Source organism: Charadrius vociferus, unplaced genomic scaffold (genome assembly GCF_000708025.1).
Source record: "Charadrius vociferus isolate BGI_N301 unplaced genomic scaffold, ASM70802v2 scaffold1394, whole genome shotgun sequence".
Taxonomy (NCBI): domain Eukaryota; kingdom Metazoa; phylum Chordata; class Aves; order Charadriiformes; family Charadriidae; genus Charadrius; species Charadrius vociferus.
The window spans coordinates 22,461-46,006 of NW_009647867.1; the positions used below are offsets into that span (position 1 = coordinate 22,461).

Consider the following 23,546-nt stretch of genomic DNA (forward strand, 5'->3'; position numbering starts at 1 on the left):
GAAAGAAATTACTTTACCTGCACAGCATCCAGCAGAACTGGATGCCGGTTTAGATCCAAGCTTGAAAGAACTATCAGCATATGCTTAATGAAAAAGTGACTGAGCCTAGAACTCTGCAATGTTATTAACAGCTCACATGCCAAAGCAAACCATGCTTCTAGGAAGTAGAAAGCAGTTTTCTCTAACCTCCTTTTCTGTTCCATAGGAGCCCAACAAAAGGAAAGGCAATGCGGAGCAAGAGGTTTCTTTTTAAGCAGCTGCTTCAGGTTCATCTATGCATCTCTTGCTCCCTTGGAAACGAACCCAAACCAACCACAACCTGAAGATGTAAGAACAAATGAAGCAGAGAGGTAGAATCACTTTCACAACAGATTGCCACTGCTCTACTCCACTGTGCTAGAAGAGAAACACATTTCTGCCAGCCATGTCCACCTACCTATTAGCGGATCAGGTCAGAAACACCCAAGAAGGGTATTGTCACAACAGGCTCTGTTTACAGAACTGTAGCCCTGTATAGCTGTGGAGAGAAGTCACTTCTCATTTCTGTAGTGTGGCAATATCATGACAAACAGAATTGCAAAATCATAGAATTCAGGTGGAAAGGGACCGTGGGTGGTGTCTAGTCCAACCTGCTCAAGGCAGGGTCTGCTATGTGATCTGATCAGGTTGTTCAGAACCTGATATCCAGTCATCCCTTCACATAGGATGAAAAAATATCAAGATGGAGACTGGAAGAGCTCCCAGGACAATTAGTTCCAATGCCTGACTGTCCTTGCAGAGAAAAAAAATATCCCCATATTGAGTCAGAACCTCTCCTGATTCAACTTATGTCTCATCTTCCCATCACACACCTGCTCATTTGTGAAGAACCTTGCTCCATCTTCTTGAAGATCTCATAGGCATTGGAGAGCTGCTATTACATCTCCCCAAAGCTTTCTCTTCTCCAGGCTAAGCAAGCTCACTTCTCTCAGTGTCTCCTCACAAGTCATGTGCTCCATTTTCCTGGCATTTTGGTGGCTCTCTGCTGACATCAACAATTATCAATATCTTTCTTGCATCAGAATACTGGACACAGCAGTACAGATGTTGTCCAAGAAATGTGAAGTAAACAGGAACAGTCACTTTACTTGATCTACTGGCTATGCTCCTGGTAACACGGGCCAAGATGATGCTACCCTTCATCACTGCTGGAGAAAAGCACTGCTAGCCATGTTTAGTCCACTTTCCCCCAGGACTCCTTTCCAGCAAAGCTTGTAACCCAGCAAGTCAACCAGTCCTCAGTCCATATCATTGCAAGCGGTTAGTCAGCTCCAGATGCAGGTCTTTGAGTTTGTCCTGGTTGGGTTTTGTAAGCTTGATGTCAACTCATTTCTCCAGTCTGTCCAGGTCTCTCTGAATGGCAGCTCTGCACACACACTCCCCCCCATTCGATATAATTTTAAACTTGATGAGATGCATTTCCCCTCCTCCACCTCTGGGTTACTGACAAAGATGCTAAACAGGAAGAGTTCCAGAACAGATATCCTGAGGAATCACACTTGTAACCAGACTCAGGAAGAATAGAATCACTTAGCATTACCCTTTGAAGTCAATGACTCTGACAGGTTTTCACAAATCTAGTAGTCCATCCATCTAGGCTACAGCATTCCAAACCAGGTAACACAGCTGATGCCACAGCACAACATGCTGAAGGCTAAAGTCAACACAGACAACATCTACTGCTCTCCTTCCATTAACAGATCTAGTAATTTCAATGCAGAAAGAAAACAGGTTTGTCAAGCAGGATTTACCCAGGGTAAATGCACACTGATTACTAATCATTGCTCTCAGGCTTCTTCCATGCTCCCTCCCAGAACCACATCTCTTTTCTTCCCTTCTCATCCCCACAATCATCACCATATATAGATCTACTTTCCAAGCTTTCTGCCAAGCTGACTCCTAAAAAGGAAGGGGAACAACCCTGAATCTAGACACAGCTTTTCACTAGAATTTTACTACTGAAGGGAATATCATAGAGCATGTATGACTCTAGCACCCCACAAGAGCATCATGGTACATGGTCAGACCAACTGGTACAGCTGGGCTTTGCTGGGCACAGAGACATCCTATGAAAGAAAAAGCCTTGGCCTTTAGAATCACATCCTCACTGAAGGAAGGCCCCCTCAGACATTTCCACAAAGCAACACAAAGGAAGAAAAAAAGGAGCAGTGTAACCAATACCAAGCACAGACATTCAGAGAGACAGAAAACAGTTTTTGGAAGATCTTCCTGACTGACAAGTTCTGATGTGGGAGAACTTCAGCAGTTCAAAAGGATTAATCCAAAACCAAGTTCTACATACCCATAGAAATGCCTGCAATTAAAATGAAAATACTCCAAATACCAAGAAACTTATTACTGAGTAGAGGCACGTTACAGCATGCACATTACACAGCTATTTTTTGTCCTGTCCCACAATTTAAGGACCTTGCAAAGCAACCGCCTCATCATAGAGCCACTCAACAATAACCGCTATCTACATCATGTCCATTAAAATGGGGGTAGGGGCAAGGAGTGGGAGAAACAGAAGTTTTACTAATGTGAACCAAGCGCTGAGATGGTTGACAACAGTCAGCTGAAGCACCAAACAAAGAGTGCAATGTTCCACGCTTCTGCAGCAGGTAAAGATTTGAGACCACCCATATATAGTTTTCAGGGATTTCTTCCCACACACACACCCCAAATGAGCAGAAATACTTGATTTCTTCCTAAGGCAAGTACATATGCTATGAGCGTGATAGAGAAATTCCTGGTTGGGATCTAGGAATCGTACCTGCCAGAGCTGGAATGGTGACTCTGTTCCACTCCCATGGCTGATCATACTCATCTGAAGGCCTGTCATCATCCTGTGGCAATTTGTTTTCTCGTAAATGATGACTCACCACACTTTCAGAATTGGATTCCATAACACTGCCTTCTGGTTCATAGGGTGTGTCATAGAGCTGCATGTTTTTCTGATGGGACTTTATACCTTCCTGCTTCTGAAACTCTGTTGGCAAGAAAGAAAATTGCATCAGCATCATAACTAACCATGCCTTATCATTACAGTCAATAATTTTAGAGCATTCAACTTCCATCTATTCCTTAATAGCCACATAATTATACAAATGGCAAGCTTATACTAGACTTCTAAATTCTACCTCTACATTTGGTAACTGGCTGGAACCAAAAGTTTGCTCCAGCTAACAACCACAGCACAGTCTCATGTCTCATGCCTCCAACAACATTCCCCCAGCTTGCACAGAGCCAGATTACAGGAAACACTCAACCTCTGTCAGCCTGTGTAAAGCATGCTTACAAGCAACTGTACATAAATCCCTAAGAATGCTGAAATTTGTGTATGCAGTTAACGCTTCAAGAGAAGATCATTCAGAAGTGCAATTTGAAGATACAAAGATCACAAAAAGGAGAACCCACAGTATAATTTAATATACTGATAAAAAAATTCTCTGCAGTTACCTCTACAGAGTATCAGTAGAAAATGAGTTAAGACTAGAGTAAGAACACTAAACAAAAGCATTGGTAACTAAAGCCCAGATTACATTGTATTAAGGAAGATGTATTTCTTTAAATTAACACTGACCTTATAAAAAAATAAACATATTGAAGCTTCACAGAAAGGAACGGTGTACTGCCCTCCTGAATGCAGCAACCCCAAAACTGGGCTTTGTTAGAAGTAGCACAGCTAGCAAATTCAGAGGCAAGCTGTTGTGCCTTCATCCTTGGCCCCAAGGAGCCTACAACCACCAACAGATGGGTTCTACTGTATCCAGTCTGCACACTCCCTTCAAGGAGCGTGCAAGGAGCGAGCTAGTTCATAAAACTAGAAAGGAGACAATGCAGAGCTACCAAGATAGCAGCATCCTGAGGCCTGTGATAATGAGAGATAGTTTTGGTTAGTCTGATGTGGGAAAGGCCAAGGAGGATGTAATAGCAGCTCACAGCTGCCTGAATGGCAATCAGAGCCAAACCCTTCTGGGGCAGTGTCAGAAAATGCAATAAGGAGAAACAGATACAAGATGCAGCTTGAGAGATACAAGTGGGACATTGTGGAAATCTTTTTGCCCTGGTGTGTAGTGTAGCCCTAGGATAGGTCACCAGGTAGGTTGTGGGAGGTGTCTCCAGTCCTTGGAGTTTACAGAGCCTTGGCTAGACAAAGCCAGGATCACTCCCTCTACTGATACCAAACTGGACGGAGTGGGTGATATGACAGATAGCTGTGCTGCCATTCAGAGGGATCTGGTAATGCTGGAAAATTAGAATCATAGAATCACTTAGATTGGAAAAGACCCTTATGATGATGAAGTCCAACTGTTAACCTATCACTGCCAAATCCATCACTAAAAAGCTCCACATCTACACATCTTTTAAATACCTCCATGTGACACAGCCACTTCCCTGGGCAGCCTGACAACCCTTCCATTGAAGAAATTTTTCCTGATATCCAATCTAAACCCCCCCTGATGCAACTTGAGGCTGTTTCCTTTTGTCTGTCACTCCGGGAAAAGAGACCAACACCCACCTTGCTACAGCCTCCTTTCAGGTAGTTGTAGAGAGCAATAAGGTCTCCCCTCAGCCTCATTTTCTCCAGACTAAGCAACCCAGTTCCCTCAGACAGTCCTTGTAAGACATGCGCTCTAGACCCTTCACCAGCTTCATTGCTCTTCTTTGGATATGCTCCAGAATCTCAATGTCTTTCTTGTAGTAAGGGGCCCAAAACTGAACACGGTATCCAAGGTATGGCCTCACCACTGCAGAGTACAGTGGGACACCCACCTCCCTAGTCCTGCTGGCCACGCTATTTCTGATACAAACCAGGATGCTGTTGGCCTTCTTAGCCACCTGGGCAGACTGCTGGCTCATATTCAGCTGGCTGCTGCCCAATACCCCCAGGTCATTTTCTGCTGGACAGCTTTCCAGACACTCCCCAAGCCTGTAGCCTTGCGTGGAGTTGCTGTTATCCAAGTGCAGGACCTGGCATTTAGCCTTGCTGAATCTCATAAAGCTGGCCTCAGCCCATCGACCTAGCCTGTCCAGATTCCTCTGTAGATCCTTCCTACCCTCAAGCAAATCAAGACTCCTGCCCAACTTGCTGTCATCTGCAAACTGACTTAGGGTGCACTCGATCCCCTCATCCAGACCTTCAATAAAGATATTAAAGAGAATTGGCCCAGTACTGAGCCATGCAGAATACCACTTGTGACCCACCGCCAACCAGATTTAACTCCATTCCCCACCACTCTTTGGGCCCAGCCATCCAGTTAGGTTTTTACCCAGCAAAGAACACGCCCGTCCCAGCCACGAAAAGCCTATTGCAACCTAAGTAGCTGGAAAGCAGCTCAGCAGAGAAGGACTTTGGGGTCTTGTGTGATGACAGCAAGTTGAACATGAACCAGCAATGCGCCCTCACAGTAAAGAGGGCCAATAACTAACCCAGGCTGCATTAAGAGAAGTGTTGAAAACAGGTGAAGGGAGATGACTCTTCCCCTCTACTCGGCACTGATGAGGCCCCATCTGGACTACTGGGTCCAGTTGTCACCTCCCCAGAGCAAGAAAGACATAGACGTACTGGAGCAAGTCCAATAAAGGTCTGTGAAGCTGATAGTGGGACTGGAGCATTTTTCATATGAGCAGAGGCTGAAAGAGCTGGGACTGGTCAGCTTAGAGAAGATAAGTTTCTGTGGGGACCTTATGAATGCATATAAATACTTGATGGAAGAGAGTGAAGATGGAGCCAGACTTTTCCTGGCAGTGCCCAGTGACAGGACAGAGGCAACAGGCACAAATCAAAATACACGGAAGTCCATCTGGGCACAAGAAAACACCTTTTACTGTGATAATGGTCAAACATTGAAAGAGGCTGCCCAGAGAGGCTGTGGAGGCTCTACCTATGGAGATATTCAAGACTTGACTGGACATACTTATGCACAACCTGTTCTAGCTGACCCTGTTGAACAGGACTTTTATTAGATAATATCAAGAGGTCCCTTCCAACCTCAGCCATTATGTGATTATCCTGACCACTACAAAGTCAAAATAAGAATTTCATTAATTGTGGCAAATTGGAAAGTTACTAAAAAAAACTCAGGGAGAAGGAAGACAACCTTTTAACCTACAAGTGAAGTAAAGATTTAAAGCAGTTCTCTCCTTTACTATAACAAAAGCCATTCATCAATTCATCTATCAGCAAGAATGTTACAACAAATTAATTGCTCCAAACCATTTCAAAAGTACTGTGAAATGTCTACAATATTTGGTTTACTTTATTTGCCTGCAATAAGTGCCCTTATTGCTTGGAAAAAAAAAATTAAGTTTACACTTTAGAAATACAGTAAATACCAAACCCAATGATGTAAATACAAGCAAGATATGTCATAATAATTCCTGGTTATGAATGATAACCACATCACCACCTTTCAATACAAGCAAAAAATAGGAAAGGGTATCTTAAAGGGCAGCTTATTTGAAAAGAAGTGCTAAAGCACCTTTTCAATTAAAACAGTCTCTTTGTCTTTCAGCTGTCTTTTGGAAAGAATTTTGCTCAAGGAAAAATGATGCATTAAGAAAAACCTGTATTAGAAAGAACACACAGCTGATACTCTCTTGAATTCTCCTAGATCAAAAAGATAAACATTTTATTTTTTCTGAAGTCAGAAATGTGGTGTGTATCTGTCTGTTTTTCAGTACTGTGAAGCCAACCACTGCTACATCAGGAAGTGTGCGTTTACGAGGAACAGAAGCCATGATCCTACCAAAACAAAGACTTAAAAAGGAAAAAAACAACAACAAAACCCACCAAAATCCACAAACCAAACGAAACTATTCATTTTAAGTGTCAAACACAGCTACAACAATAGCTTCTGGTGTGTGAGTATATTTCAATACAGGAGCCCATGACCAACATTTTTCTTTTACTCACAGGACCAAAGCATCAGACTGCATAGAAAAGATCACCTGTAAATAGAAGGTGGTACACTACTGATTCATGGTTCATGTTCAGGGACCACAATTAGAAAAATTACAAATATTTGATACTAAAGCAGAAAAGTTTCTCTTGGAGAAACTAAAACCTAGGGAGAGTGGAGAACTGGTATAATATATATACATGCGTACATAAAAATATATGCATGTATACACACATATACACACATACTCACATACAGTCTCTTTTATAAAGCTTCCTATATATTTGCTTGCAAGTCCATATTTCACTTAATGTATTGGAAGAGTATTTGTAAAGAAAAGTAATTCTACTAAAAGTTTAATTAGAAATAGTTCGTTTCAATAACAGACTGCAAAGCTGAACCTGTATCACAAGCAGTATTAGTGTTATACACAACGATAGCTCAGTGCAGACTTGATACTTATTAGGTATTTGAAGACAACGTAACATTTGTGATGAGAATTTTTCACAGTTTTCATGCCATCTCTAAGTGCTAAAATAGTCACTGGAATGACCAGGGAATCCAAAACTGTGTTAATTTGACTTACTTTTTTTTTTTTTTCACTTTTATTAATTTTATCCTTTGAATTCTTACTGCTGATAAAGTACATTTTTATACAATTATGCTCATTAAGTTAATTAGCTACTAGAAGAAGAAACACAACTCAAGTTTTGAAAGAACTTATTTTTCTAGCAGGCTGGAAGACCCCCACAAATAATTCTCATTCTCACAGATCAGCAGTTAACAACAGAATCAGGCTTTAGGAGTCTGGACACCTGTGTAAAACCAAGAATCTGACCAGCAAGGTACAGAAACTGAGACATCTGAGAACACAAGATTATGAGATACAAGACTGAACTTGACATTCATCTTCCCATCTGAACAATTCTGACAAACTCACATACAAAACAGACAAAGCTCCACAGGACAAACAGATAACCCCATCGTAACCTTTCCAACAGCCACACTAAACCTCTTAATAGTCTTAATTCAACAGCTTTACTCATAGATGTACTGTATTCCTGAGGTGAGTTTGGAAAGAATTAGAGGATATATGATCAAGGAAACAAAACAGCTATGAAGCCAACAAAAAGAAACTTTTAAGACAGTACTACTCGCTTACAGAACCCAATAGGTGATCTTCTACAGCTTTTCTTCCAAGAGGATGCAACAAGCAACAAAACAACCAGATTCTTCTACAATGTACAGATGCCAATAGATATTTGCTTTATCTCAAACTAAAGCATGCAGTAACAGGAGGTCAAATAATGTAGCTGCACTCTTAAAAAAAAAGTTCTGATAACATAAACCCCCCTGTTTTCCCAAATCAAGCATGCATGTAAGCCTCACCAGGCAGTAATAAACTAAACAGCATTTTACAGCCCTTTTGCAACATTTTTCTTTGAATGAAATATGATAAAAGCAAAACGTAGGAGTCCTCCTGAAACAGCTGTTAGGGAATGTCAGATAAAGAAAGATTCCTTGAAGTTAAACACTTGTAGGAATGCTTTTGTTTTCCTGTACTATAGACTCTGTTGGGCAGGTTGGGATGTAAACGCAGGTTCCTGCATCATAGTTGGAACACATCTTACTTGCCTACATCCAATATGCAGAAAGAGTCTTAGCCTGCAAAAGGCAAAGCACTAAGTCATATAAATCCCATGATTTTTTCAACCTCTACTGTTTCACTGGGAAAGCTTTTAAACATTTTACATGCAAGGAGTTCACAGCATCTGTGGTAACGCAGGCATATGAGCTTCCTTATCAGTCTGGCAGCAAACAGTAATTATGCATGCCCCACTAAGAAATAGAGAGATTTATAATATCTAATTTGATACAGACACATTAACTTACAGACTAATCAACTGCAGCACAGTAAAGCTATTTTGACGCACCAGTATGTCATATTTCAAAGTGTACTGACCCACGCATATCAGATGCAACTGTGATAAAACAGACCCATCTCCACTTCAGCTACGGACTTCAGGACTGGTGCAGGATTTAAAATTATAGTCCTATCAGCTCCTCAGCTGCTTTCTCTACCACCAAAGCCCTATCCTAGTGAGCCAAATCTGATTCCGAAGGTGACATTTTAGAAACAGTACTGTCATGCAAGGCCAACTTTTGAAAAGCTAGCACTGATAATGACATTTAAGTAAAGTACAAAGGCTGTCAACACCCTTTGTATCTGACAAGCCTAAGAGCAGAACTCAGGACAGATGACAGAATTCTAATGCTGGGATTTTACACAGCACACTTAGTTGCAGCTATCTCCGTTCAACGGTACAGAGCTCGATGTAGAGTTTAAACTGGTCATACCAGTAGATAAAGCTTCACCCTATTACCTAAAGCATGGTGCAAAATACTTGGCAATGCTTCTAACCCCAACAAATAGCTGTTGACAGAAGCCCTTGAAGGAAAGCACAATGATTTTTCAAGGTCATTTGTGCATGCACTTCACTTTTTCAGATACTTAGCTATTTGAAGGAAGCCCAGCAAATTGTTCATTCATTTATTTAACATACATTAACATACAAACACTGTGCTCGAATAGGATTGTACAGAGCACAGCTGTCAGATTTAAGAATTTCTGCCCCGCTATCTCTGGATTCACACTCCAGGTCTCCTCCAGATGGCTGCTTCATTTATGCCCTCTTCCCAGAAGTCAGCGTTTTAACAGCTTTAGTCGTAGTGACCTGGATTTAGTTTCTTTCTAACTTTATCAAAAATACAACCTGCTATCAACTACACAACATACAAAACTATAGCCAACCTGGAGCAAATACCCCTGTGATGCTATTCTCACTCAGTACATTTGCTTTACTCAAATCTACTAGATTAACTCCAGCTGCAAGGATCTTAGTATTGAAGCAACTTCATCTGGTAAACACAGATCTTTCCAGTATCAAGTTTTCAAGGCACACAGACAAACTAAACATCTATTATCAGAAAGATCTGGATGTTTAACTAAAGCAAGCAAGCAAGCTATCAAGAATCCCTTGCTAGAGTCCACTATTTGCATCTTGTTCTCCTATATAAACAACATTAAGCACAGGGAGAGGGAGTGTTTCAGCAGTTGGGGAACAGGCTAACCTGTCTTCAACTAGGACAGTCAGAACACAGTTATGAGCAGCACAACTTTTGAAATGTGGATTCAAACATTTTATAGAGGCAGTCTGCAAAGCGTTTGGAGGTCTTGCAGTAGCACACTGGCTTTCTATACATAAACCTGGGATAACTAGAAGAGCACCATACTTAAAAAAAAAAAAAAAGAAAAAAAAAAAGAGAGAAAGAAAAGACAAGATACCTGAGAACATAACTCAAGAACAAGGCCTGTTTGTGGACAACAGCCACTTGTACTGCTTGTTTTTTCAACCATCACTGAAAACCTGATGTTATCAGTGGGAACAGAAAGAAACTTGGGAAGGCTCAGGCTCACGTTGAGAAGTACTTACTCGTGAATACCCGACGAATCTCCCTAGACATTACCCTGAAAGCCTGGTTGTCTCTAGCAGATGAAGGCTATGTCAGAGCCAGGTCTGAACACAAAAAGCCAAGTCTCACCTGGAGTTCTTCTTGCTCTCTTATCAGGGAACAGGTCTTGCTGAACTGGCCCAAACCTCTGCTCTCCGCATGCTCTGCTCTTGAGGCTTCCAATAGAAAGCCACTGAACCAGCATGCACCTGCATTAAAGGGTAGTGAGCTGTTTGCACCAGGTGTATGGGTAGGCTACACATAAACAAAGAGACTTTGAGACTGCATCAACTGCCTCTCAATGACCATGACCGCAGATTTTCCTGCAGGAAAGCTGGATATGAGAAGATCTTCCCTGATTTTTTCTTCTGAACAGAAGCCTAGTAACTCAGAAGTGAGCAACTTTCCAGGAATGAACAACTGACATTTGTTTCCCTGCCTTTGTGTGAGAGCTTGGCATAACATCTTGATGTGAAAAGCAATGTCCTGAAAGAGCCTGCATCATGACGGAAAACTTACTGAAGTCCAAGTATGACTCATTACCCCAGGAAGAAGCATTCAGAGCAACTTTACATTCCAACAATCCCGATAAAGAAAGACTATTACGCCAGGCAGAGCAAAGGCAGGAGGGGATAAGTCCCTTTATGATAAGTATCAATAAACCAGCGACAAAGCCTATTAATATCTTCCACAGAATGTATGTACTGAAATAAAACAAACAAGAAAGCATACCCTTCCCAAGACAACAGGGAGGACATGTTTTTCTTTAGGGGTGGGGAGGGGTGGGAAAGAGGAGGGATGGGTGTTGGTGGAGTCAAGGGAGGCTGATTAAAAAAACAAAACACATAGGAAGAATACCTAAATCCTAGTGGATTGGAAGAAAAGCAGTACTGCTTCCAAAGGACATGAAAACTGTCCTTAGAGATGTATTTCTTTTACAGCAGAGGCAAAGAAATAAAAAATTGCATTTCTTCAGTTCCCTGAAGGCAGAAGTTTATGTTACAAAGCCTTACCCCTCAACACCTAATTTTCTGTTAAATAAGCAGTGATTAAACATTATAACTGCCATCTTAAAATTCATAATTTCTGCATAATATACCTTTTCAGAGGCGCTTTGATGCTGCTTAGCTACTTACTCCTTACACATTTCTCAGAAAGACATAAAAGAGGAGTAGGGAAGCCTTTTTTACTTAGGGGAGGGAAAAAGGGATCCAAAAACTTCAACAAGATTCTGTACATTTACTGCTGCTTGGCCAATAGCCAACTCCAGATGTTGCTACAGCCAGTTGCATCATGGTTCAGGTTCAATGAGAATTACCTAAAGAGGAGTTACTTTCTCTGCATGTAACTAACTTTGAACATGGCCTTACCTGGGACAGAGAATGAGGCAAAGAAGAAGGGGAAGTGGATAGAGGCCTTCCTCCAAACTTAATTACCCTGTGATACATAGTGGGGAAGAAGTTGTCTACAGAAACAACATATATGGCAGTTTGAGACAGTAGACTCACGTAGCCAGAACAGCTGCCATATTGGATTTAACCAAGCCAGATGAGATGTCCTCTTATCTTCTTTTATCCACCTGCTAGCATTCCCTATAGAAAATAAAAGGCAGGGAAAAGGACTGCTGCTTAAAAACTCCCAGAATAGATTTCTTCCATAGACATAGTGGCTACATGGTGAAAAGCAACACATGAATGTGAATTGCACATTGTTTCTTAAGAACACCTAGCCTGTGAATGATTGTGTCACTATGATTAAAAAAAAAAACCAAACTGAGAGCTCAAAACATAGCCTGAAACTTCCTTGATGACTAATGCCTATTATTTTATCTTTGTTAGTCATTTTTCAGAAAAGCACCATGAAACCAAAGAGAATTCAAGCTTTGGAAGTGATGCCTGAAGCATCTACAACAGATCTTTCCCTCTGACCAGGATTCCAGCAGGAGCATGCACCATCAGTACTCTGTTTCCTCCGTATACTAAACACTGCATACTAAACCATCTGTTTTTTTCCTGATCACTGCAAGGAACAGCCACAGTGATTATTTGCAATTTTTCCCACTTTGACTTGCTTTCCCAAGGAAAGTATTGTCCTAGTTGCGATCCTTCTGTCACTCAAGTTGAGCTACTGGCACAATCTAGGAACTCTGATCAGGACCTAAGCACCTAATGAAGATGAATCTCCATCTGTTGGACATAAAAGCCTTCAGATATGACTCCAAATGTTAGGATGGGAGATTCAGTAAACTCAAAGTCTGGCACAGTCCTGCACATGCATGCAGCAAGGATCATTAATGTAGACATGAAAGATGGTCTCCATTTGCTGTAAGCTCTGGAGACAAAATGGTTTAATACAGAATTCTACCTCCACATGAGTAGACCAGAAAAGCTGCTCAGTTGTCATCACATCCAGCCACAGATTTTTGCTTTTCATAGTTCAAGGCCTTGCATGAAGTAAAAGACAGCTGACTTGCTAGCAAAGAAAAAGTGACAGGGCTATGAACATTGAAATTACTGGGAATATGTTTCAACTCTTCCCCTTTGGCCTATGATACCTTTATTCATTAAGTCAGCCCAGCAAGTTATTGATGGAAGGAGCAACTAGTGTCTAGCATTTTTAAGACTTCAAATATTCTAAACTGAGATGTCCAGCTACTAATACTGAGTACCTTGCACTTGTTTGCAGATTTGTCTGTAGTTATTATACTACTGAGGCAAACCCTGACTACATGCTGACTCTTAGTTGAAAGCCCACTTGCAGAGTAATCTGTCAGTAATGCAGGGTTGGTTTTCTCCCCTTGGACAACATTGTTATATAACAGCACAGAAGGTGAAGTGGTGTTTGAATGTACATAGCTATTGATAAAATGCTCTAGAGTCTATCATGCTATCACTCAAAAGCATTTGTGTTTACACAGATATCTAACAACAGCAAATAAATCTGGTTAGCATTCAGCAAAGTATCATTAACAACAGACTACTGTTAAGGAAAGCAAATCACAGTCTTGTAAACATCATGTGTCAGTTCTCTTCTTCCCTTCTTGCAACAGAAACATCACAAATCATGAAGAGTAATGTCTGGTATTTTCTACTTAGGTCAAGTCAGAAATGTCATGTTATAAAAATTCATTCCAGTCATTATATTGATAAACGCAGCTGAGTCAACACTTTCTGGTAATTTTTGCAGTTACACTTTTATTTTCCAATATGCATCTCTAAACCACTAACCAATGCGCCTGCAAACATTTTTAATGCATAAAACACCACCCAAAGATACAATTGTGGAAAGCAGGATTTTTTGCTGGGTGTTTTGTCCTTTGTTTGGTTTTAAAGAAAGATACAAAAAGATCCTTAAAAAAGTGATTAGGAGATGCTATCTGTTGATACGCTCTACATGCTACCATGATGCCAATGGTATATCTCACAACCAAAGGAAAGGGCAATAGTAAGTGCTACTCAGCTTAACATAGAAAAGCAATGGTATATCTGAAAGGCACTACATTTTTTTCCCCTCGTCTCACTCTTCCGTTTCTATTTCAATGGAGAGAGCAGCACAGACTCCTTCTAGCCCACCTCAGGCTGCAGTACAGCCATAACAGCTGTTGCAGGACTTGCTTAGGAAAAGTTCGAGGGCTTGCGCTTTTCTGTTTTGCAGCCCATTCCAGCTAAGTGCAACTGTTTGACAGACCATATGAGAGCTACAACAGCATAAGAGCCACAAAACCCACTGCTTCTTCACATAGCTTTTCAAATTACTCACTCCACACAAAATGAATGTAGAACTCAAAGCGAGCCCAGAGTTCCTCCAGGCAAGCCTCATTTCCCCCCAGTTTGCCTGGTTTGTTCTTAATTGCTAGTCTAGCCTACAACAGCATCGTTTTTGCATGCCTACATCCTGCTTCATAAACCAAACTGTATGTGAACTCTGCCACTCCAAGCCACCAGCACATGAAACTGAACATGGCAAAATGAAGAGCCAGCTCAGGTGAAGACTGAGTATTTCCATCTTCTTTTTGCACACGTTGATATTGCTCATGAAATTCAGTCACAGTAGCACAACACAGTCCAGCAGCAAACAGAAACACACTGCAGGCTTCCTAGATCTTTGCTTGAGTAGGGATGACAGAAAGAAGTGCACATATCAGCACACCAACACACACCAAAGCCACATGAGGCTTACCTGACCCCATCCAGAAAGGGCAGGCTGCTTCCACAGACAATAGCTTCTAATAATTTTAGCAACCAGAATGGTAATGAGTAAGTATGTATGAGTTTACATAGGTATTTGAGCTCCTCCAAAAAAGCACTTTCAAGCAGAGTTCTTCCTAGCCAGAAACCAGAGAAGGAGAGAAGCTGTATGTTGTTGCCAGCCTACATAAAATCCACAGAGCACAAAAGTTGTGTTTCTGACCACTTACCACTGAAGTTTTTATGACAGTACTGTGAAGCCATATTAAAATGTTGGTGAAGTGATGTGGCACAATGTTCAGTCTCTGTGGCAAGCAGACACAGAACTGGCTGAATCTTCAAGCCTCATTTACTTTTAAGGATAAGAAAAATCTCCTCTGGTTTGGGTTACAAAACCAAAAGAGATGCCTAAGAAACTGTAGCTCAGCTGACGTCAGAAACAGACTCCGTCTACTTAAGGTTTCATTCATGTTTTGACACTAAAGACCTTCAGAGTTTGGGTGCAAAGCCAGCAAGCAAAAAATCTATCCATTAGCCAGCAAGCTAAGCACAACCAAGATAACAAAATATCACACCTGAAAGGGTAACTTGTTCCTTCCGAGAAGTAATATATTTACTTTATCACATGCTTAACTAATACTTCCTGTGTCATCTTGTTTGAGCTTACTTAACTTTTCTGTACAGTATGGAGAAAAAGCCAAAGTGACTGGAGTAAGAGAGACTATAATGTGAAGGGATAGCTGGGGAAAGGATAGAAATTCCTTCTGACTCCATAGCACATGTAATGTCCACTAATTTTCTTCTAAAAAAAAGGTTAGGGTGGAAGTATTAATACCCAGGGTTGTAATCCTGACACTAGCTTGGTTATTAAAATGTTGCTCTTAAATGTTTTCACATGGGCTTCAAACAATTCCTTTGCCTAAAAGCTTCTTTGTAAAAGAACCAGAGGAACGAGAAGATGAAAACAAAGCCTAACTTTGAAGAAGAGGCATATGAGTGTGACAAGGGACTTTTGTTTCACTTTTTGTCCCAAGTGCTGCCTGTCTCATTTTTTCTTTTAGCATCACCGTTCCAGCTCCAATTACTATATTCCTGTAAATCTCATCAGCAACAGTCCACGTTTCTCCCAAGCTGCTGACTCTTCATGTTATAAATCCTCTCTATTCTGCTTTTGAGTAATGTTGCAGAAGAACAATAGAACTGGGACCAGTTTGGGAAGATTGAGGGCTGAACTGATAAATCAGCAAGATAGACTACTGATGTCCCCCACCCAATAAAGTAACACTCTTCCCACTCAGAGCGAACAGCAAGAGTTTAGAGTGCTCCCTTCCTTTTCCATGAAGACCACAATGGTATCAATCACTTCACTTCCATCACTCCTCCAGCTGAAAAGCACCCAGAAATCCTGCCAACAGAGTCCAAGTATGCACATACAGGCCCAGTCCAGCCTGCAAGCCCATCTGTCCAGCCTCTGCTCCTTCATCCCAGGAAGGGATACTGAACAGCTGTCAGGAGTCATGCTCCCGGCTGCAACAGAAACAGCATGCTTTCAGCATGCATATCCTCCATCCAGTGTTCCCTCCAGAAAACTGGGATATTTATAGATGAGCCCCTGCTAATGCTGTATTTCAGCAGGTTGCTGGGAGGGAGACTAAAATAACATTGAACAGAGCAGCAGCAAGTTGCTTAATCCAGCAAGACATGAAATGAGAAAACAAGGAGCTCTTTCGCCTTTGTAGCCAAAAGATTCCCAAGATTTCCAGTGAATTCAGACTTCACTGAATTGTTCTCACTCTTCTCACAGATCTCCTTTTTGTATTTCTCAAGAGACAGCTGCTAGAGTTCTAAAATGACAGATGCTCTTGGAACACACAGACCTCGGCGGTCCTCAAACTGCTGCCAGTAGCATCCATGTCTTGAAGGGACAGGCAATTCCCATGCAATTATTAAAAGGACCACTGTTCTTAAGAAAAGCAGCCCAAAAACTTGAAACTTGTCTGGGGGTAAGGGGGACGGGGTTAAGCATTTTCAGCCTGATGGTTTCTCTTTCCTAACCATCCAAACATCCATTCCTTCACTTAATTTTTTGTGGAAGAACACAGGCCAGATTCATTAGACATTGAGAAAGTAAATTGCATGAATTGTGAAGTTCCTTCCACATGCACTCTCACCTAGTCTATTATGATGCTGACTCACCTTTCCAAAGTTCTGGACATCTTGTTCCCATCATTTTGGGCCTAAGTTTTGTCTTAATGAGAAGAAGTGGCAAGAAACTGAAAACCCCCTCAATTTATATCCAGGCTTGAAATTCAAGTTTCACCACTTAGTCCATTTCCAGACTACACCAAGCCACAAGAGCAAGATGAGGGTGCTGAAACACGGGAAACATTCCTCCCTCGTGAAAAGGGAGGAATATAGAAATGTCGTCAGAATATGCAGGGATGCAAACGAGGAAGGCTATGGCCCACTGGGAATTAAACCTGGCAAGAGATGTCAAGGACAGTAAGAAGGGCTTCTTCAGGTATATCAGTAGCAAAAGGAAGACTAGGGAAAATGTGGCCTAGCTGCTGAATGACGTAGGTGCTCTGGTGATGCAGAATGCAGAGAAGGCAGAGTTACTGAATGCCTTCTTTGCTTCAGTCTTTACTGTTAAGGCCAGCCCTCAGCAATCCCAGATCCTGAGGGTAAGAGAGTGCCTGGAAAAAGGAAGACTTTCCCTTGGTGGAGGAGGATTGGGTTAGAGATCATTTAGGCAAACTCAACACCCACAAATCCATGAGCCCTGATGGATGCACCCACAAGTGCTGAGAGAGCTGGCAGATGTTATTGCGAGCCACTCTCCATCATCTTTGAAAGGTCATAGAATCATAGAATCATAGAATGGTTTAGGTTGGAAAGGACCTTAAAGATCATCGAGTTCCAACCTCCTTGCCATGGGCAGGGACACCTCCAACTAAACCAGGTTGCCCAAGGCCACGTCCAGCCTGGCCTTGAACACCTCCAAGGATGGAGCCTCAACAACCTCTCTGAGCAACCTGTTCCAGTGCCTTACAACCCTCAAAGTGAAAAATTTCTTTCTAATGTTTAATCTAAACCTGCCCTCTTCCAGTTTATATCCATTTCCCCTTGTCCTGTCACTACATGCCCTAGTAAAAAGTCCTTCCCCAGCTCTCCTGTAGGCCCCCTTTAGGTATTGGAAGGCCGCAATAAGATCTCCCTGGAGGCTTCTCTTCTCTAGTCTGAACAGCCCCAACTCTCTCAGCTTCTCCTCATAGGAGAGGTGCTGCAGCCCTCGGATTATCCTTGTGGCCCTCCTCTGGACGCACTCCAACAGGTCCATGTTCTTCTTATGCTGGGGACTCCAGAGCTGGACAAAGTACTCCAGGTGGGGTCTCACGAGAGTGGAGTAGAGGGGCAGAATCACCTCCCTCGACCTGCTGGCCACACTTCTTCTGATGCAGCCAAGGATACGGTTGGCCTTCTGGGCTGCAATTGCACATTGCTGGCTCATGTTGAGCTTCTTGTGCAGCATTGCAGAGTCCAGTTGGAGGCCTTTAACTAGCAGTGTTCCCCAGGAGTCAGTACTGGGTCCAGTGTTGTTCAAGATATTCATCAATGACCTGGATGGGAGGACAGAGTGTACCTTCAGCAAGTTTGCTGATGACACAAAACTGGGAGGAATGGCTAACACACCAGAAGGCTGTGACACCATTCAGCAAGACCTGCACAGGCTAGAGTGTTGGGTGGAGAGGAATCTAATGAAGTTTTACAAGAGCAAGTGTAGAGTCCTGCAACTAGGGAGGAATAACCCCATGCACCAGTACAGGTTAGGGTTTGACCTGCTGGAAAGCAGCTCTGCAGAGACAGACCTGGAAGTCCTGGTGAACAAGTTGACCATGAGACAGAAATGTGCCCTTGTGGCCAAGAGGGCAAATGGTCTCCTGGGGTGCATTAAAAAGAGTGTGGCCAGCAGGTCGAGCGAGGTCATCCTCCCCCTCTACTCTGCCCTGGTGAGGCCACATCTGGAGTACTGTGGACAGATCTGGGTTCCCCAGCTCAAGAAAGACAAGAAACTACTGGAGGGAGTCCAGGGGAGGGCTACGAAGATGATCAAGGGAATGAAGCACCTCTCTTATGAGGAAAGGTTGAGAGACCTGGGTCTGTTTAGCCTGGAGAAGAGAAGACTGAGAAGGGATCTCATCAATGCTTATAAATACCTAAAGGGTGGGTGTCAAGAGGATGGGGCCAGACTCTTTTCAGTGGTTCCCAGCAACTGGACAATGAGCACAAACTAGAACACACAAAATTCTGTCTGAACATAAGGAAAAACTTCTTTACTTTGAGGGTGACAGAGCACTGGAACAGGCTGCCCAGAGAGGTTGTGGAGTCTCCTTCTCTGGAGACATTCAGAACCTGCCTGGATGAGTTCCTCTCCAACCCGCTCAAAGTGAACCTGCTTTGGCAGGGGTGGGGGGGTGGACTAGATGATCTCCGAAGGTCCCTTCCAACCCCTACCATTTTGTGCTTCTGTGAAAAAGGGCCGGGGTGGGGGGTGGGGGAGAAGGCATTTAAATCTTGGCTTAAACCCATTCTGGAAAATACGTTTGTACACTGAAACTACGGAACAAAATTCTGTTCATGCAACTGATGCATTGAGTGGCAAGACATAGGTTCTCTCTCTTTCTAACTCCTGCTCCAGACTAAGGTGGTAGGGATGGTTACTCTTTCAGGAAAAGGCCAATTTTACAGTTACCCACCTGTACAGAGTAGCAAAGAGTTAGGTTTTTGTTTTCACACATTTGTAAGCTGGTATGCACTACCCAAAGCAGCAAGCACTGCCATAATATTAAACATCAGAAAGAATACCTTCAACTATTTTAGGGGAGAAGACAGATTTAAACATAGAGGAATGCTATTCATTTTATGCACAGCTGGTTTCCACGCCCAGTTATGCACCTAGTTAAAGCAACCACAACACACCACAGTCTCTCCCAGCATGAGAACTAACACTCCATACATTCTGGTCTTACCTCCTCACACTCACTGATGGGGAGTGAAGCGCTACATGAAGACAGGAAGAGAAGTACTGATCATCATAGAAACAGTTTCACAGCATATGTGAGATTTACTGCTCTGCTCAGTGAGAAGGTAAGGGCTTGTGTTGAATCAGATCCAGCATTATTTCAAACATGCCTCAATTCATACACATCAGACCTATATGCAAAGGAAGAACTCCTCTTCTATAATTGTCCCTAGACAACTTCTTTCCTTTAAATCATTGCTGAATGAAATCTCTCTCCAAACAAAGTAAGAAACAACTTGAAATAGATGCTGAAGCCCAGGAGTTTTCTAACTAACATTACTTCTACCGTATTTTAAAGGAGAAGAACATATGTCCTCACTTCTACTGTGCTGCAGGCAATTCTGCACTACAATCAGGCTAGCAGCAAGTGAGGGCCAAGCTCTACAAACACACACAGTAACACTGGCACTATGCTCCAAATGATGGGCATGCTCAGGACACCAGACTTCCCCTTCTTTATCAGCTCTAGGAAGAGGTCCCCAGTGCAGCACTTTAGAAGGCTCCCAACATTTAAATAAAGCCATCTTGTTATCAGTCACAAGCTTACTTCTGTGTGCTATTGAACCCCTTCAGATCTCACCCAGTGTGCTCTCCACATTGCAAACTATGAGTTGAGAGCACATACACATCAAATTTCAAGACCGAAAAGTTATCTTGCACTTTTTCCCCATTTTTTTTTAAAAGAAAAAAATGTAAAACTTGTTTGGCTAGAATGACCAATATGTAGTCTTATTCACACCATCTGGCAACAGGACAATGAACATAAGAGCTCTAGAGAGGAATCCACAATACCATATGAGATGAACTGATGATGGATAAATTCTCATTTTGGGCTGATTTCTAGTCATGGCTAGCCTAGTGTTAGATCCTCATATAGAACCTAGAATTGGAACACACACAAATGTAGGCACAAGAGAACAAACTTAAAGTCTTTTGAAAACTAGGCCAGCTGTTGAGCTTAGTGGGCAAACACACTGCCTTTTCTGTGCTGGCTACAGCTATTCGCTGTGTTCAAATACAAGCAGATAGCAAATGTTAAACAGAGCCACTACAGTGCTTAAAGATCACAGGTTAGTTTGCTAGGCTCAGTGATCTTCAATAGCCCAGAAACATTCTTTCTAAATATACCCTGCCATACATGTTAATCTATGCAGCCTAATATTTATCAAAGTAATCATCATTGCTCTTTTCACATTATTTGCAGTGGTAAAATCAGTGCCAACAAGCAACATGCCAGAGGCCACCTGGTAAATGATTTTACAAGAACTGACTCACCACCAATGTGCTACAGTGACTATTCAGATGAAGTTATATGTCAGAACAAAAAAAAAAAGACCTCTCCAGTTACAAGGGTAACTGACACTCACGACCCTTTGAAGTAGGTGCAGGTTCATAGGAATGCTGTTTATCCCACACTCCCAGCATTTCTGTGACAGCTTGCAGCAAGACAGACCTACTGCTCCCAGCATGTCCATGGGGAGCTCTCAGTTAAGGCAGGTGCACTGTTTTTGCTAGGCTGCCTGTCATGCATTGGAGATTTCATTGTGATTAAGGTACAGACTTACCATGGTCCCTGGAAAGAAGCAGTGAAGTGCACAAAGACATTTGCTCTTCTAGCACTTCCTGCACCTAGAGAGGAGGCTCAGCTTTCTGCATCCATGGGGAGCCAGGCAAAGCACAAAATCCCTAGGTGTGAGCTAGTTAAACTTGCTCACTGCTGTTATACTGCATAGCCAGGATGATGTATACAGAGATAGAATGATAAATACACAGAAAAAAGAAGAAAGCAAGGAGGATGCTAACGTTGTGAGCCTGTGAATTTTCCTTTGGAATTCTCTCTAATATCCCCCTTGTTTAACCTCAAAAAAGCTCCTGTTGACAGAAGCCTCACATTTATTAAGGCCCCTCTGGATGGAGGCTCTGCCCTTCCTCATCAAGTACTTCCCTTAGCTCATAGTGCAGATGTGTCATCACCCAGGTTGATGAACATAGTGAAGAACACAGGCAAGACAATGCCTATCTGTATCATGATCCACATGCTCTAGAGCATCTCTAGAAACAATCTCCAGCTCTTCAGGTCCAGCACACAGATCTTTCTCCTGTACCAGTCACCCACCCATGGAGTATGTCTGCCCTACACAGACTGGGCTTGTATGGGGAAAGACATGTTCTTTTCAGAATTAACTACATCCGGGAGGCTTGAATTCAGCTTTCCATTTATGGCCAGAATATCTTTTGTGACTTCCTTAGATCTTCCAGTCTTCAAGGGGTACTGGCAGCATGTTGCTGTGTTAATTTGGGACTGACTCAATGCACATCGAGCACTTCCCCTGATATTGTGGGTCAGCATATCCTACCTACAAGATGTAATATGCCCAGTTCCTCAGAAGACTGTGTGACTAGCCTCTTGTGAGAAATGCATCAATAAGAAAATTGAATTCCTCCTTCCTCAAACACCTGCCTTTGACTGTCCAGAAGGAGATTTTTTTGTGTCCTGAGTAGCCTCTAAAGTTACCCCAAACAGAAGAGACGCACGGTGTATATTTCATCAATAGTGTTATGACAGGCTTCTGAAGTCTTTTCACAACACAGTATTTGCTCCATGAGGAATACCACATGGCATGTTAGATCTCAGGTAAAGTAACAATTTTCAGAAATGCTACCCATTGAAGTCTACAGAATTCTGACGTGCAAGAAGAGGGGTTTCTCCTGGTCTACCATAACCTTGAGGCAGATGGATGATACAGATGCCAGAATACCATGCAGGGGCTGATGTCCCTGGCACAGTGTTAGATGATGCCTAAAAAGCAAAGGAAAAATATGGTGTATATTCAAACTTCCAGGCAGGGCACAGACCTGAGGCACTTCTAGGCCTCTAAGAAATCAATGCACTGCTTACCCCAACTTTCAAACCATTATGCTAACTCAAGGGCCTAGTCTGCCCCAATTCTCCTTCACTACCAATTCTAGAGCACAGAAAATACAGCTCCTGATCTGGAAACGACAGAAGCGTTTTTGCCAACACACATCCCTCAAGGTCCCCTCTCACAGAACCGCCCACGCCATTTTTGATAATGTGGTTCCAAATTAGTTTGAGACTTTTAACTGACTTTGATTTTACTACTGTCCAAGTAAACTGATTTTTATATTATAATATGTATCATGCTAGGCACTTTCTACTCAAAAAATTGTGAGCTGGAGGTAAGGGGATCCCTTCAAAGTGAAGCAGCAAGTTAAGAAGGGCAACAGATGCAGCCTATTATCTCATTCTTGTAGACAGTATTCTGTATCATACCTTAAAGAATACAGCTCTTTGTGCAACAACTTGGCTGACAGTGTTATCTCTACCTGAGTGATGATTCAAAATTGGATTCTCCTCCAAAGGTTTTAGATGCACTCTATAATCCAGTACATAGATGGCTGTGATATAGACTGCCTTGAATTGGTATTTGATTGCAAATGTTTCATGCAGTCTGACTTAATTCTGCAGACTTGACTTAATTCCTTCTGATAGGCAAAGAACCTGGAAAAGCTGTGTCAATACGTGCAGTTGTCAGGACAAAATCAGGACTACCCCTTCCAGCTCACAGGGTATGGCTGGGGATAGGGCCTTATAACTTTAAGATGATTTTTAAGGGAAAAAAAAGATACACACATTTTTCCCCAGCACAGCCATATCCATGAATTGAGGGTACTTTTCCTCCTCTCAGGTAGGGAAAACAGAAAACCACAGAAAACAAACAGACCCCTCTCCAGTATTTGAGATCCAGTGCAGGCTAATGGGAGTAAATACTCAGGTGGAACCTAACTTCTCTTTCC

At 42.3% G+C, this 23,546-nt stretch overlaps 1 protein-coding gene across 1 annotated transcript in view; it reads right to left on the bottom strand.

The window, feature by feature from the left end:
• The window catches only part of SHB (Src homology 2 domain containing adaptor protein B), a gene marked incomplete at its 5' end in the record, with an annotated part of 54,699 nt that overhangs the window by 8,717 nt on the left and 22,436 nt on the right, over positions 1 to 23,546 (bottom strand). The window contains 1 exon segment of the mRNA XM_009883051.1: positions 2,813 to 3,028. Within this exon segment, the coding sequence (XP_009881353.1) occupies positions 2,813 to 3,028 (216 nt within the window).